Here is a 12,727-nt window from a genome sequence, read left to right as displayed (position 1 = left end):
GTTTGGTCATAAAATCAGTCACCACCACGATCAAACTATAAGATTGGGCATTTGACTTTATGAGGTGCAGTAGTTGGTTATCCACCAACGAAAGGACACAGAGCTTGAGGCCCTGCAAACAAAACAGCACCACAACAAAAGGTTTACACAACTAACACAACTGAATAATCTTGAAGGGATGTTTCTGCTAGAGACAAGTTTCAGTGAGAGTCCTTTTGTGTGACAGAAACTGTACATGATAGGAGAGAAGAGTAGCGAAAACTTCTTCACTAGGAAGGTTTTGTGAAGTAGTAGAATGGGGATAACTTTCAAGGGGGTGGTGCCCAATTAGTCATGGAGCAGAGTTTGAAAGGAAGCCAGGGAAAAAGGGGAATAACCTCCAGAGTGGTTCTGTGTGGATAGTGATTGAGATAACCCCTTACCTCCTATTTCAGAACCAGAGAATAAGAAAAATAGGACTCTTTTTATGACTGCTTTAGTGTTTTGAATAGCACACTTCAAGGTCTGAAATAATTTGTGCAGCTTCCAAAGGTGCTCAATTTCTACTCAGGGAGCAAGTACATTAGGCATTAGTAGATTCTGATTATGCAAGAATTTTTGTAGTATGAAACCCAATTAAAAAGCCACTTCCAAAGTGCAGTCAACCAGAAAGTTGGATTGGGAGCAAATGTTAGGTGTGACTCAAGGTAGGTGTGACTTTGTATTATTATTTGAATTAAATTTTGGGATTCATTTAATCCTGGACCCTATTTTGCGAAAATTTAATCTTTCATTACTATTTGCTTTTCTTAAATAACTATCTGGAGAGGAGAATTGTATAACTAAATTAATCCCTTAAAAGGAATCTCAGGTTAAGTTTCCCGACAGAGAATCTTAATTTTTACAATTCTCAGTCAAAGGATTCAACATAATACTCATTGTATCTCCCTGATAATGATAAAACCCTATAGTTGGGGGTGTCAGAATTTAAATGAACAAATCTGAAGAGACCCCCTATTGCACACCTTTCAGACCTTCCTGACCACTGTTATTTTTTGGCTCAGAAAGAGTATGAGTTATTATTAATAAAATAATAATGATTATTGAAGAATTTGATAAGCTTCTGCTTTGGCCAAGCACTAGGCAAAGAGCTGAATGAAAGCACTGGAGTGTCACCCCAGCAGGCCACTGCTGCTAGCCGTATCAACCCTCTCCTAATAACAAAAACAATAATGGCATTTATTAAGTGCTTATTATGTGCTAAACTCGGGGATAAAAACAAGATTTTGAGATCTAAGAGAGGAAAAATGCGAGGAGGGATCATGTGAGTGGTACTAACTACTCTGGTAGAGTCCTCCGGCACTATGTAAGGATGGCCAGAGTGGAATCTGCCTGGGCAGGGGAGTGAACGGGGTACATTTACGGTCTTTTAGCCAAATATTTTCTTCCAAATATTAAATCCATGTCTATTATCATACAGATTGTTTCTACTTCAAAATGTACGTGATTCATCAATTTGTCAGAAGTTTGATTACTGGTTAATTTTTGCCATTTTCAGGCTTCCTAGTTTTTGACAGTTAAAGAGTTTAGTAGTAGCTCAAACATCTCAGAAATGACAAAACCCCTATAAACAACCACTTCAGGAGACAATAACCATGATGAAGTGTGGGTGTGATGACAAATGATGTTATCTTTAACTCATACAACGGGATGGGGTGGATCTATGCACCAAAACTCCTGAGAAAAGTCTCCTAGTCTCCTAGCCTCTTTCCTCACTAAAAGCAGAACAGGCTTCAGGTAACGCTTCTCCACTTTGGAAAGAGTCCTCAACTTCTGAGGTCTGCAAAATGTTACCTGCTATTCTACTCAAGGTCTCTGAGGAGCAATTCATGTCCTTTGATGTTCCTTTGCTTCTAAGATGCAGAAATAGTTCTAATAATGGTATTTGTCAAGTTCTTATATGCTAAGCACTGAGACATAGACAAAATAAGCAAATTGGACACAGTCTCTGCCCCAAATGGGACTCCGTCTAAAAGGGAGGGAGAACAGCTATTTCATTCATTCATTCAATCATATTTATTGAGCACTTACTGTGTGCAGAGCACTGAACTAAGCGCTTGGGAAAGTACGGTTCAACAATAAACAGTGACATTCTCTGCCCAAAACGAGTTTCATCCCCATCATACAGATGAGGGAACTGAGGCAAAGGGAAGTTAGATGACTTTCCTAAGGCCACAAAAGCAAACAAGTGGCAAAGCAAGGCCTCCTGACTCTCTAGTGTCCTTTCTACTAGGCTAGGTTGGCTCTCCTAATCCACCTTAGGGCAGGACATTAGCTCATATCTTTTCTGCTAACTTCCCATTTTCAGATTTCAAATGTTTCACTGCACCCAATCATTTGAGAGGACTAAGGTAGAATAAGGAATAAGGTAAAATGTAGCAATTAGGCATCCACATAAGCAGATGCTGTATCTATCCAAGCTCTCAGGGTTAACATGGCCACTGCCTGAGGTAGAAATCTTTGTGGGCAGGATTTCATCACTAATTAGGAGATTAGCATTTGAAAAGAAAAATGGGGCTTCCCCCTAACCTACCTCTTTTTCAGCATCTTCCAGTTTCTTTTTCTTGCTCTCAGGCATCAAATCATCCAGCCAACTCAATTCCCGTTTGGTAAAGAATAAATCCATCAGTTTTCTTACGAACACCAGGGCTAACACCTGCGGGAGTCAGTTTTAAAGATAGTGAAGCTAGCAAAAGTAGCTGGAAGCAGACTTGTTTACTAGCACCATGTCAAATTAGATTCAGGACTTTATTTTGGTTGAGGTCTACATATATAGCAACAACATATATCCAGAGCCAGCACGTTCCGCATGGAATACTAGCTTGCTTAAAGGTTGAGGCTGTCGAGAGCAAAAGCAAGATTTGGGGATATACCTTGTAGACCTCATTGTGGAGGAGCTAATTTTTACTGGGGGGAAAAGCCTTCTAAAAATTCATGTTTTTTTGTGTGACAATAATTACAGCTTTGGTAAATTACCAACCTCTCATTACTATTATGAAAGGTTTACTCTAGCATTACATAGAATTAGTATGAGAATCAACGAATATTCATCTGTGCTAATACGCCAAAAACCTCAGACAAGGACAGAGGGGGCCAAGAATGGTGGGGGCAGGGAGGGTTACAGACTCTGATCTGGCAATGATGTCTCTTTAGAAAAATGAAATAATAAATTTAACCAGTTGAACAGTTACTTAAGAATAATGGTCTCCGGAGAAAATGTTTTAAAAACTCCAAGTAAAATGACTGTGGTCTCACTGTACAAGTCACCAACTTTAGGCTTAAAACTTCAGTCAGTGACTCAATTTACCTAAAAACTAAGTGATGTTACAGTGCTGTATCTTCCCTGCAGTGTTGCAGTGCAGTGCAGTGTTGATTGAACACAGATCACTCCTCTGGACATCCCAGACATCCAATTTATCATTTATCCCCCTCCCTCCTCCTTCCCTTCTTCTGTCTCTCCATCCCTCTTTTTTCTCATTGGGTTGCAGCAGAGGCAATGGGAATTTCTCTGGCTTCACTGCCTCTCTCATGCTGAGACATTGTCAGACTTCTATTAGCTTAACAAGGGCCACCATTCCACAGGAAAAAGAGGTGGTGGGTGGGGGTCGAGGAAAGGGGGTGACGGATCAAGGGGGCTGGTGGGAGGTTTTGCCCCCTTTTTCCCCTCACCTCCTGGCAGGGCAGCTTAGACAGAGTGGCTGAGGTTCTGGTCAGTGCAAATAAGACTGTAAGCTCCTTTTGGGCTGGGACTGTGTCTGTCAGCTCTACTGTAGTGTAGTTTCCCAAGCACCTAGTGCAGTGCTCTGCGCACAGTAATTGTTCAATAAATATCACTGACTGATAAGTGAGGTGGGGAGGATGCCAAGGCCATTGTTATTTCCTGGCCTCATCTCTCCTCTGAACCCCAAGTTATTGCAGTGATTGTGCTTCTATTTGGAGACTAAGCCTAGGCTTTCCCCAGTTGGACTGTGAGATTCTTGAGGATCATGTCTTCTAATGCTAGTCTACTCGCCCAGGCACTTGGAATAGTGTTCTGCACTCAGTTGGTGCTTCAGTAAATAGTTCAGACTGACTGATTGAAGGCAGAGCAATACAGAGCAGCAGAAGAGCTGGAAGTAAGCGCAGGGTGCTCTATCCTAGAGGTGAGAGAGGGATGAATCAGATGATGCAGGGGGCTCAGATCTTTAGCACTAAACAGGCACTTGGTGAGGAACAGTGAAAAATACCTTGGGGGACCAAAGACTTTATCTAATTTTCACATGTGTATTTTTTCCCCTGTCCTTGACACAGTGTACTGCACAAAGTAGGCACCTGTTCAATATTATTACATTTGATTTCTCCCTTCTGCATTTTCTTTGCACTTAGGTCTGTATACCTTTAAGCACTTTGATATTCATCCCTCCCCCAGCCTCACAGCACGTAAGTACACAATTTATTTCAGTAGCTGTAATTTATTTCAATATCTGTCTTTCCTACTAGATTGCAAGTTCTTTGTGGGCAGGGATCATGTCTACCAGCTTTTTGTATTATACTCTCTCAAGTGCTTAATACAGTGCCTTACACGCAGTAAGCGTTCAGAAAGTACCACTGACTGATACAACTAAAACTCTTACTGCAGGTGTTCATAAGTACACATATTGGCCAATTTGAATTCCCTCTATTATTATGCCAGCATACTCTCTTGAGGATATGTTATTGACAACTACCATGACCAAAAGGGAGGTAGAAGAGGGGCAAAGAGCTGGAAAATTCCCCCAGTTGGTAAAATCAGCCATGGATAATTAAGGTTGCATCAGAATAGGTGACAGAAGACAGCCCCTAGATGGAAGAAAGAATGTTTCCCTACCATCATGGGAAAGACAATAGCGGCTCTGGAAACTTTGATTATCCACAGGAGACCAAGGCAGCTTATCTGAATAATGGTGAAGAGATGGACTTTTCGAAGTGGTACATGCCGAAGGTATATAAAGTCGGGCTGATGTTTTGCTGGCATCCAGAAAAGCTTTAGTCTGTCAAAGAGCTGTGAAAGAAAATCAAATGTTTGTTTGTTTGTTTTAAGAAGAGTGAAAAATGAAAGCAATACAATAGCAAAAAGCTTTCAGGGTGCAGTTCCAAACCCACAAAATTTTCACACCTTAGAAGCACAGTAAAATCACCCCTGGGTCTAGGAAAATGGAGTCTATAAGAACAGTGTAGGGAGAGAAAAACAAATCATCATCATCAATGGTATTTATTGAGCACTTACTGTGAGCAGAGCACTGCACTAAGCATTCATTCAATTGTATTTATTGAGTGCTTACTGCGTGCAAAGCATTGTACTAAGCACTTGGGAGAGTACAATATAACAAATAGACACATTCCTGCCCATGACGAGTTCACAGTCAAAAGGAGAGTACTTGGGGGTGGGCGGGTAAAATACAGTGGAGTTGGTAGACATGTTCCCTGCCCATAACGAGGTGACAGTCTAGATGGGGAGCCAGACATCCCAGCTTCACTGCTTTTCAGCTGTGTGACTTTGGGCAAGTCACTTAACTTCTCTGTGCCTGAGTTACCTCATCTGTAAAATGGGGATTAAGACTGTGAGCCCCATGTGGGACAGCCTGATTATTTTGTATCTACTCCAGTGCTTAGAATAGTGTTTGGCACATAGTAGGTGCTAAAAAATACCATAATAATGATAATAATTATTATTAGGAGTTATAATAAATAATTTATAGGTATATACGTAAGTGCTGTGGGGTTTAGGGTGGGTCGAATACCAAATACCCAAAGGTCAGAGATCCAAGTGCATAGACAGTGTGGCAGGGAAGGGAGCAGGTGAAAAGAAGGCTTAATCAGGGAAGGCTTCTTGGATTCTCACTTGATCACAAGAATGTAATCTCCTTGAAAGGAGGGATCAGGTCTACTAATCTACTGTACTCTCCTGAGTGCTTAGTTGCTTTAGTAACAGTGCTCTACATACAGTAAGCACTTGATAAATACCATATTGAATGACTGCTCCCGTGTATACATCCTCCTTTCTTATAAAGTTGATTTTCCTAGAAAAAAAAATTCCTTTGCTCTAGTCATTAGAGTAACTATACTATATATCTGAAGGGGTGTTGGAATTATTATAATTTAAATGGTCCACTTCACTTCTATTGGATTTTGAAAGTGTTGGAGTAAATAAGAAGTGATTATCCGCCTATCTGATTGCAGGAGGTAGGTATTTTTAGGGAACAAAGCAAGTTTCTGACACCTTTCAGAGAAAGAAGCCTGCCTAAAAGGCTGGCAAGATAAACGTAGCATTACATCTAGGGAACAGTGATATTCAGCACTGGCAGTAACACAGTAACAGTGATTTTTTTAAAATTCTAATTTACATTTATATTTTGCACCTATGATTTTTTCTTAATTTCGTTCTCCAAAAATGTTGATATCAAAATTTCTGAGGAGAGGTGACTTCACTTCCATTTCCTCTGGAGCCTCTCTGCAAAACCCTGTTCTGAATTATATCCACTGTTAGTTGAAGCACACTAGATGCTCCCCAAAGGAGTCTGAATGAAGACTTTCATTTGCTATCAGGAAAATCCATACTGTAACACCTAATATTTTCCATTTTATTCTAAACCTAGTGGGCTCACAATCACTGGAATAGAATCAAGAAAAAAAAATGGTGAAACCTATCAAAATGAATGATCTTCCTTTGTTTCTTAAACTTCTGTTGCTGTATTTCTGGGAGCCTGGGGCCTAATATTAAATCCTTTTCACTTGGAATTGAAATTAATACCAGTAGAATTTTTGCCAAAGGCAAAACATGAAACAAACAAAACCTGTCTATGCACTCATCTTTGGGCATTGGCTTGCCTAACCAGTCAGCACTGTACTAAGCGCTGGGGTAGATACCAGCAAATCGGGTTGGACACAGTCCCTATTCCATGTGGAGCTCACAGTCTCAACCCCTCACTTTACAAATGAGGTAACTGAGGCACAGAGAAGTAAAGTGACTTGCCTAAGGTCACAGAGCATACAAGTGGCAGAGCCGGGATATTTCTCAACTATCACCCTATCAATAAACCCATGACTGAACAGACAGATTCCATTAGGAAGTTTTACGATCTAAATTACCCCACAAGGAAAACCTAAAAACTTTTGATCAGTTGTAACAGTCAGTTATGTGCCAAGGACCGTAATGTCCCCTTCTGTACTTTATGAGCTAATATTTTTTTGAAATGAAAGCAGCTCTCAATTGGTCTAATCCAACAATGGCTTTTCCAGTTATTTTGTCATCCTCAAGGAAGGCTGTGGAATCTCCGTTCTTGGAGATCTTGATGGTTTAATTATTCATCTGGAGGCAAGGGGGCTGGACCAGATTACCTTGAGGCCTTTCCAACTTCTCTAATTCTAGAAGGGCCCTCCTTAGTTGTTGTTTGCACTTTCCCAGTGAATGATTGGGAAAGGAGATGAGGAGGTGTGTTAATCTCCCTTACTTTTGTGTCTCCCCAATTTCCAATTCCCTACTTTCCTGAAAATTTACCCTACTTTCAGCATTTACAGTTTAGGCAGTGCTGTCTTCTTACAAAGCTCCAGCAGCTTTTCCTCACCATTAGTTGAGGAGAGTTTCCCTTCCTCTTCCCCTACAAGGTAACACAGGTGCAGAGGACCTAGTTTTACAAAGAAAAGAAAATGCTGGCTTCTTACCTAACATCAATGTGTAATTAAGCTGGCTTTGCACTGCCACTTCTCCATCAGTACATGCCTCTCTTTTAACCAGTTGGGGGATGCACTCTGATGTTTCATCTAAAAGATATTTCTACTGGTGATATTATTTCATAAACTAAGCTTCCCATCACCAACATAATTTACCCTGAAGAGTATCTAGAAGCAACCACTCCCATATATGCTTCTCATAAAAGGTAATTTACCTGAATTCCCTTTAGCGATGATGCACCCATATAAAGAAACACCCCATAAAGTACTGGCATAGGGATAAACTGTATGAACAGAAAAAAAAACAGATCAGACTAACAAATCCTCCATTTTCACATGTTTTTCATATTTTCCAATTCTAACACAATGTAAGAAAAGGCAGAATGAAAATTATGCTTCACCTGGATTCGGAAAGATATGGGTTCAATAGAAAAATATTCTGAGAGATGGATTTACAAACCTGGGCCAAGTAGCTCAATTACGATTAAACTATTCATACTATAGTCAGCTAAAGAAGGTACAATTTAAAAATCTGCTATGAGAATTAGGCTTCAAAATCACAGTATAAAGTAGATCCCTCTTTAAAGTGAAATAAATGAATGCAGGCACTGAAAATTCCTATGAAATACGGTGACAGGGCCTTTAAAATAACACTTTAAAAACTTGACCACAGACAAGTCTCTGCTCATCCGATAGTTTCCGTATCAGGCTCAATAATGCTAATTGGAATTATGTCTGCCTGCTGAGAAGAAAATAGACATTTAATTTCATTTGAACCAGAACCTGCAGAGAATTCAGGAACCTTCATTTTTTTTTAAACAAAAAGAAATCAACAATGGCCATCAAAAACCCAGACACTCCCTTTCATCAATATATTGATCAAAGTTTTGACATTAGATTGAAAGCAAATTGGTTGCACATGTAATTATAAAATCTATCCCACTTTTCTAAATTAAGCATACATGCTATGGATGTGGATCAGGAGCAATAGCTTAAATAAAAAGGAATATATTATTGAAGCATATGAAGGAAGTTGTTTAAGGAAGAAAACACATCTTATTGGTTTGACTTACCTACCAGGAAATAATTAAGAAAGTGCAAAACAACATAGTCTCTGCTCCTTAAAAACAAATACTATAATTCTATGACACAGAATGTCTTTGCAACCAGAAAAGAAAATATAATTTACCTTGAGAACGCTGGTCATAAAGACAGATGAGCCCATAAGGACAAAAATCATGAGCCCGGTCACCCTTTGCTCCCGTATGCCAAGAAATTTGGGTTGTTCTCCAGGAGCAGAGCATTCTGATTCCAGCTTCAGGCTGTTCACGTGAGTGATGGACAGGACAGTAGCCGCGACAAACCACGGGAGTCCCATAATGGAACACACACCTAGCATGACCGCCACCATGAGCAGGTCCAGATGGTACCCGCATCCTTTCTGTTTGCAAGGGAGAAAAACAAACGTGCATGGGATATGTGAAATATATACAGCAAAACCATTAGCAGGGCAACCAGGTGACTGGTAAAAGCATTTATTAAGTGCCTGCTGTGCGCAGAGCTCTGTACTAAGCACTGGGAAAGAGTTAGAAAGGTGGTGGGCATTAGCCACGGACACTGTCCCTCAAGGGGCTCACGATCTGTGACTAACTTTAACTACTTTGCAGGGATTGGACTAAAGTTCCCTTAAGTCACACCTAGGTATCAGGCTTGTAGGCAACATATGACATAGTTAGGGGTCATTTTGTACTTAGAGAGGTGCCATGATTTGAGGTGAGGATCAATAACAAAAGCTCATACCTTTCCAAAGGGCATTCTTCCCATTACAAATATGTTCCAGGCTGAGTGTCTGGAAATGTTGTCCTTTGTTGTCAGAACCCAGGTTATTATAGCATTTGTGCCATCATCAACATTAGTCATGGGCAGCTACAGTATGCAATCCCTGAACCACATCATCATAAGATCACTTCATGCCCTGGGAATTGAAAGCCTTGCCTTCTGCCCCAACATTCTTGGAAGTTCACCGCCGTTGGTACTGAGAGCTGAAGGGCAAAGTGATACAAGGCTGGGAAAAAGACCATCAAGACCCTGAGGACATGGCAAGGGCTGTGAGAGAAAGCTGCATGTTGTCGCCTCAGATGGGTCTATAAATTGGGATTCAGGTATGGCCCTCTAACACCTTTCACCAGCAGTAAACTCATGAAATAAAATGTCAAAATAAAAAGGGAAAAGGGATCCATCTTGTTCAGAGCAACAGTCAAGTCGCGAGTTTGATATGGATCAGCTGAAAAGGAGCAAGCACGATTAGAGAGATTTTATCTGTAGTTTCGGGGCACTCGACGCAGACGCAGCTCTACTGGGAACGTCTGTTGCCATGATGACTTTAAGAGCCACTTGCAGGTGGCAGGATACAGGGAGCCCAAGGCTTGACTTTCCCAAATGCCTTTCTGTTGAAGGAATGTCAACCTGCACCTCTTTCCTGGTCTAAAGTATAGCCAGTGATAAGAAGGATCTGCTTTGATGTTAAACCATAAACCCCCCGAACCTGCTAATATGCCGGTTTCCATTTTTGTCATGAATAGGAATTCCAAGTGGCATTTGGGGAGCTTGACTGCATTTGCCAACTGTGCCCAGTTTGACTCGACAGCCTAAAGGCATACTCTCCTTGTGTTGGTGAATAGATCCTGCTTGTCGACAGCCAGCCGGCAGTACTTACTGAGCCCCAAGCGTTTCTTGGCATTAAGGGTCTGGAGGTCCTGCCATTGAAGAACTAAGTCTAATGGATCAAAAGCACATTAGAGTCTTTTCTGATTCAAACTAGATGGGAAGGGGGTGGGGGGCACTATTGTTAAAAACCATCAAGGCAGTTCTTTGAGGAAAAAATGATTTTCTTTCTCAAATTAGATGTCTGACTTTCTCAAATGAAAGCACACAAAGAACCTATTAAAACAGAATTTCATCCAACTATTTTGCACTGATGAGAACATTGGATTTGAAACACAAGAAAGGAAATGAACCACTCCAGCAATTCATCCAAACTCAAAATCCTTTTTCCCTTGCCTTTCATTTAAGGCATGCCTTACAGGCCTGGACTTGGTGACAAAATAGTAGCTTATGGATTGCCAGTTAAAGGCAAATATTGGTCTTCTCAAGCATAAGAGAGACCTCTGGTCCTTCTGATACATTGCTGTGGAATTTATTGTCAAACACAGGAAAGGCCAGAGAGCGGCTTCTCCTATCCACACATGAATCAGAGGAAATGGACATATGGAAGGAAAAGGGAGCTTAGCAACAGGTGATGCTACACCAGACCCCACTCAAACCAACATGCAGCAAGACAAGAGGCCAGCCAGAAGAACCATCTGATACCCAGATGCCACTGCTGAAAAAATTCATTCCAAAGCTTGGCAGCAATTTCCTGCATCTGTCAAGTACACCACATGAAAGACTAGAGATTGACATGAAGAACCAGGCTGACAGAGAGGGCAAAAAAGAACCTATCAAATGCCATAATCATCAAGGGAATGTAGTGCCAGGGCAATGTTTCAAATGCATGTGTTTGCTAGAGTGATCTGGGATGGTTTTGTTGTTGATTAAATCTGTGGCAGAAGAAGCCTTAACTGTCTGCCCATACATGGAGAAAAGCCTGAGATTGGACTGTGACCAGGCTTTCCTCAAAGGTGATCTATCTGTCCTTGTTCCATCTGCACGCATCCAAGGAGAAATCCTCCTAGAGCAATTCAGCGAGGCTTTATCAACAACCCCGGGCACTCCCGCTCTAAGGAGGAAGAGGTATATAGGTCCCATCCTCATGGAAACAACAACAGAGGAGAAAAACAGCACTACTGCAAAGGCAGAAGGTGGAGAGAGAGAGAGAGAGAGAGAGAGAGAGAGAGAGAGAGAGAGAGAGAGAGAGAGAGAGAGAGAGAGAAAGAAATAGTGAATAGGAAGGCTCTTTCTTCAGTGTCCCTTAATTAGTGCTGTACGCTACTAGATTCCAAGCCCCCTTTTTAAAATGGTATTTGTTAAGCGCTTACTCTGTGTCAAACACCATTCTAAGTGTCGGGGTAGATACAAGTTAAAGTTGGACAAAGTCCCTGTCCTGCATGTGACTCACAGTTCTAGTAGAAGGGAGAAGAGAACGGAGGCACAGAGAAGTTAAGTGAGTTTCCCAAGGTCACACAGCAAGCAATTGGCAGAGCCAGAATTACAACCCAGGTCTTCTGACTCCCTTCCATTAGGCTATGTTGCTTTCTTGTGGGTAGGAACTCTACTGAATCATACTCTCCCCAGCACCTAATACAGTGCTCTGCAAAGAATAGGCCCTCAATAAATACCAGTTCATTCATTCATTCATTCAATCATATTTATTGAGCACTTACTGTGTGCAGAAGGCTCTGTTATTTAATGAACAGACTTGCAAGGAACTACAGGGTGGCCTAGCAGGTCTTGCAAAGCAGGTCTTGCAAAGCAGTAAGGTGAAATGATGGCTATGTTCATTCATTCATTCAATCGTATTTATTGAGTGCTTACTGCGTGCAGAGCACTGTACTAAGCGCTTAGGAAGAACAACTATGTGATGGGACAGAGTACTTTCTTTTGCAATTTTCCCTTTGAAAAAAATTTCCTTTTTTGCCCTGATTCTGTATAGGACAAGTTTAATGTTCAGCACCTAGATAACATGAATAGAATCTGCCCCATTCAGAAAAAAATTGATGATTTTGGAAGCACATACCCAAGTCGGACAACAGAACCCGCTAGAGAACCCTGATGCTGCAGATCTGTCTGAATGACAGACTGTTTTTCAGATCTGTTGCTCCTCCATCCCAGGCAGGGCTCCTCATTCCCTGGCCACTGCAAATGGCCTCAGGCAGCAGCACGTGAGTGTAAGCGAAGCAACCAGCACCCCCAGTGCCTGCCAATCAGGCAAACTCATATTCCAATCAGGGTGCACATTAGGAGGTCTCAGGTTTATTGGCATCTACAAGATTTGTTGAGG

At 41.3% G+C, this 12,727-nt stretch overlaps 1 protein-coding gene across 5 annotated transcripts in view; it reads right to left on the bottom strand.

Annotated features, from left to right (window-relative positions):
- Nucleotides 1-12,727, bottom strand: part of SLC4A10 (solute carrier family 4 member 10) — a 223,203-nt gene that overhangs the window by 13,200 nt on the left and 197,276 nt on the right. For all 5 annotated transcript variants that reach the window (XM_038750972.1, XM_038750973.1, XM_038750974.1 and 2 more), the window contains 4 exons: nt 8,918-9,169; nt 7,944-8,012; nt 4,886-5,059; nt 2,573-2,695 (listed from right to left, as the gene is read on the bottom strand). In XM_038750972.1, the coding sequence (XP_038606900.1) occupies nt 2,573-2,695; nt 4,886-5,059; nt 7,944-8,012; nt 8,918-9,169 (618 nt within the window). The remainder of the gene's footprint in view (nt 1-2,572; nt 2,696-4,885; nt 5,060-7,943; nt 8,013-8,917; nt 9,170-12,727) is intronic.

This window comes from Tachyglossus aculeatus, chromosome 9 (assembly GCF_015852505.1).
Source record: "Tachyglossus aculeatus isolate mTacAcu1 chromosome 9, mTacAcu1.pri, whole genome shotgun sequence".
Taxonomy (NCBI): domain Eukaryota; kingdom Metazoa; phylum Chordata; class Mammalia; order Monotremata; family Tachyglossidae; genus Tachyglossus; species Tachyglossus aculeatus.
This window is presented reverse-complemented; position numbering and strand designations above follow the sequence as displayed.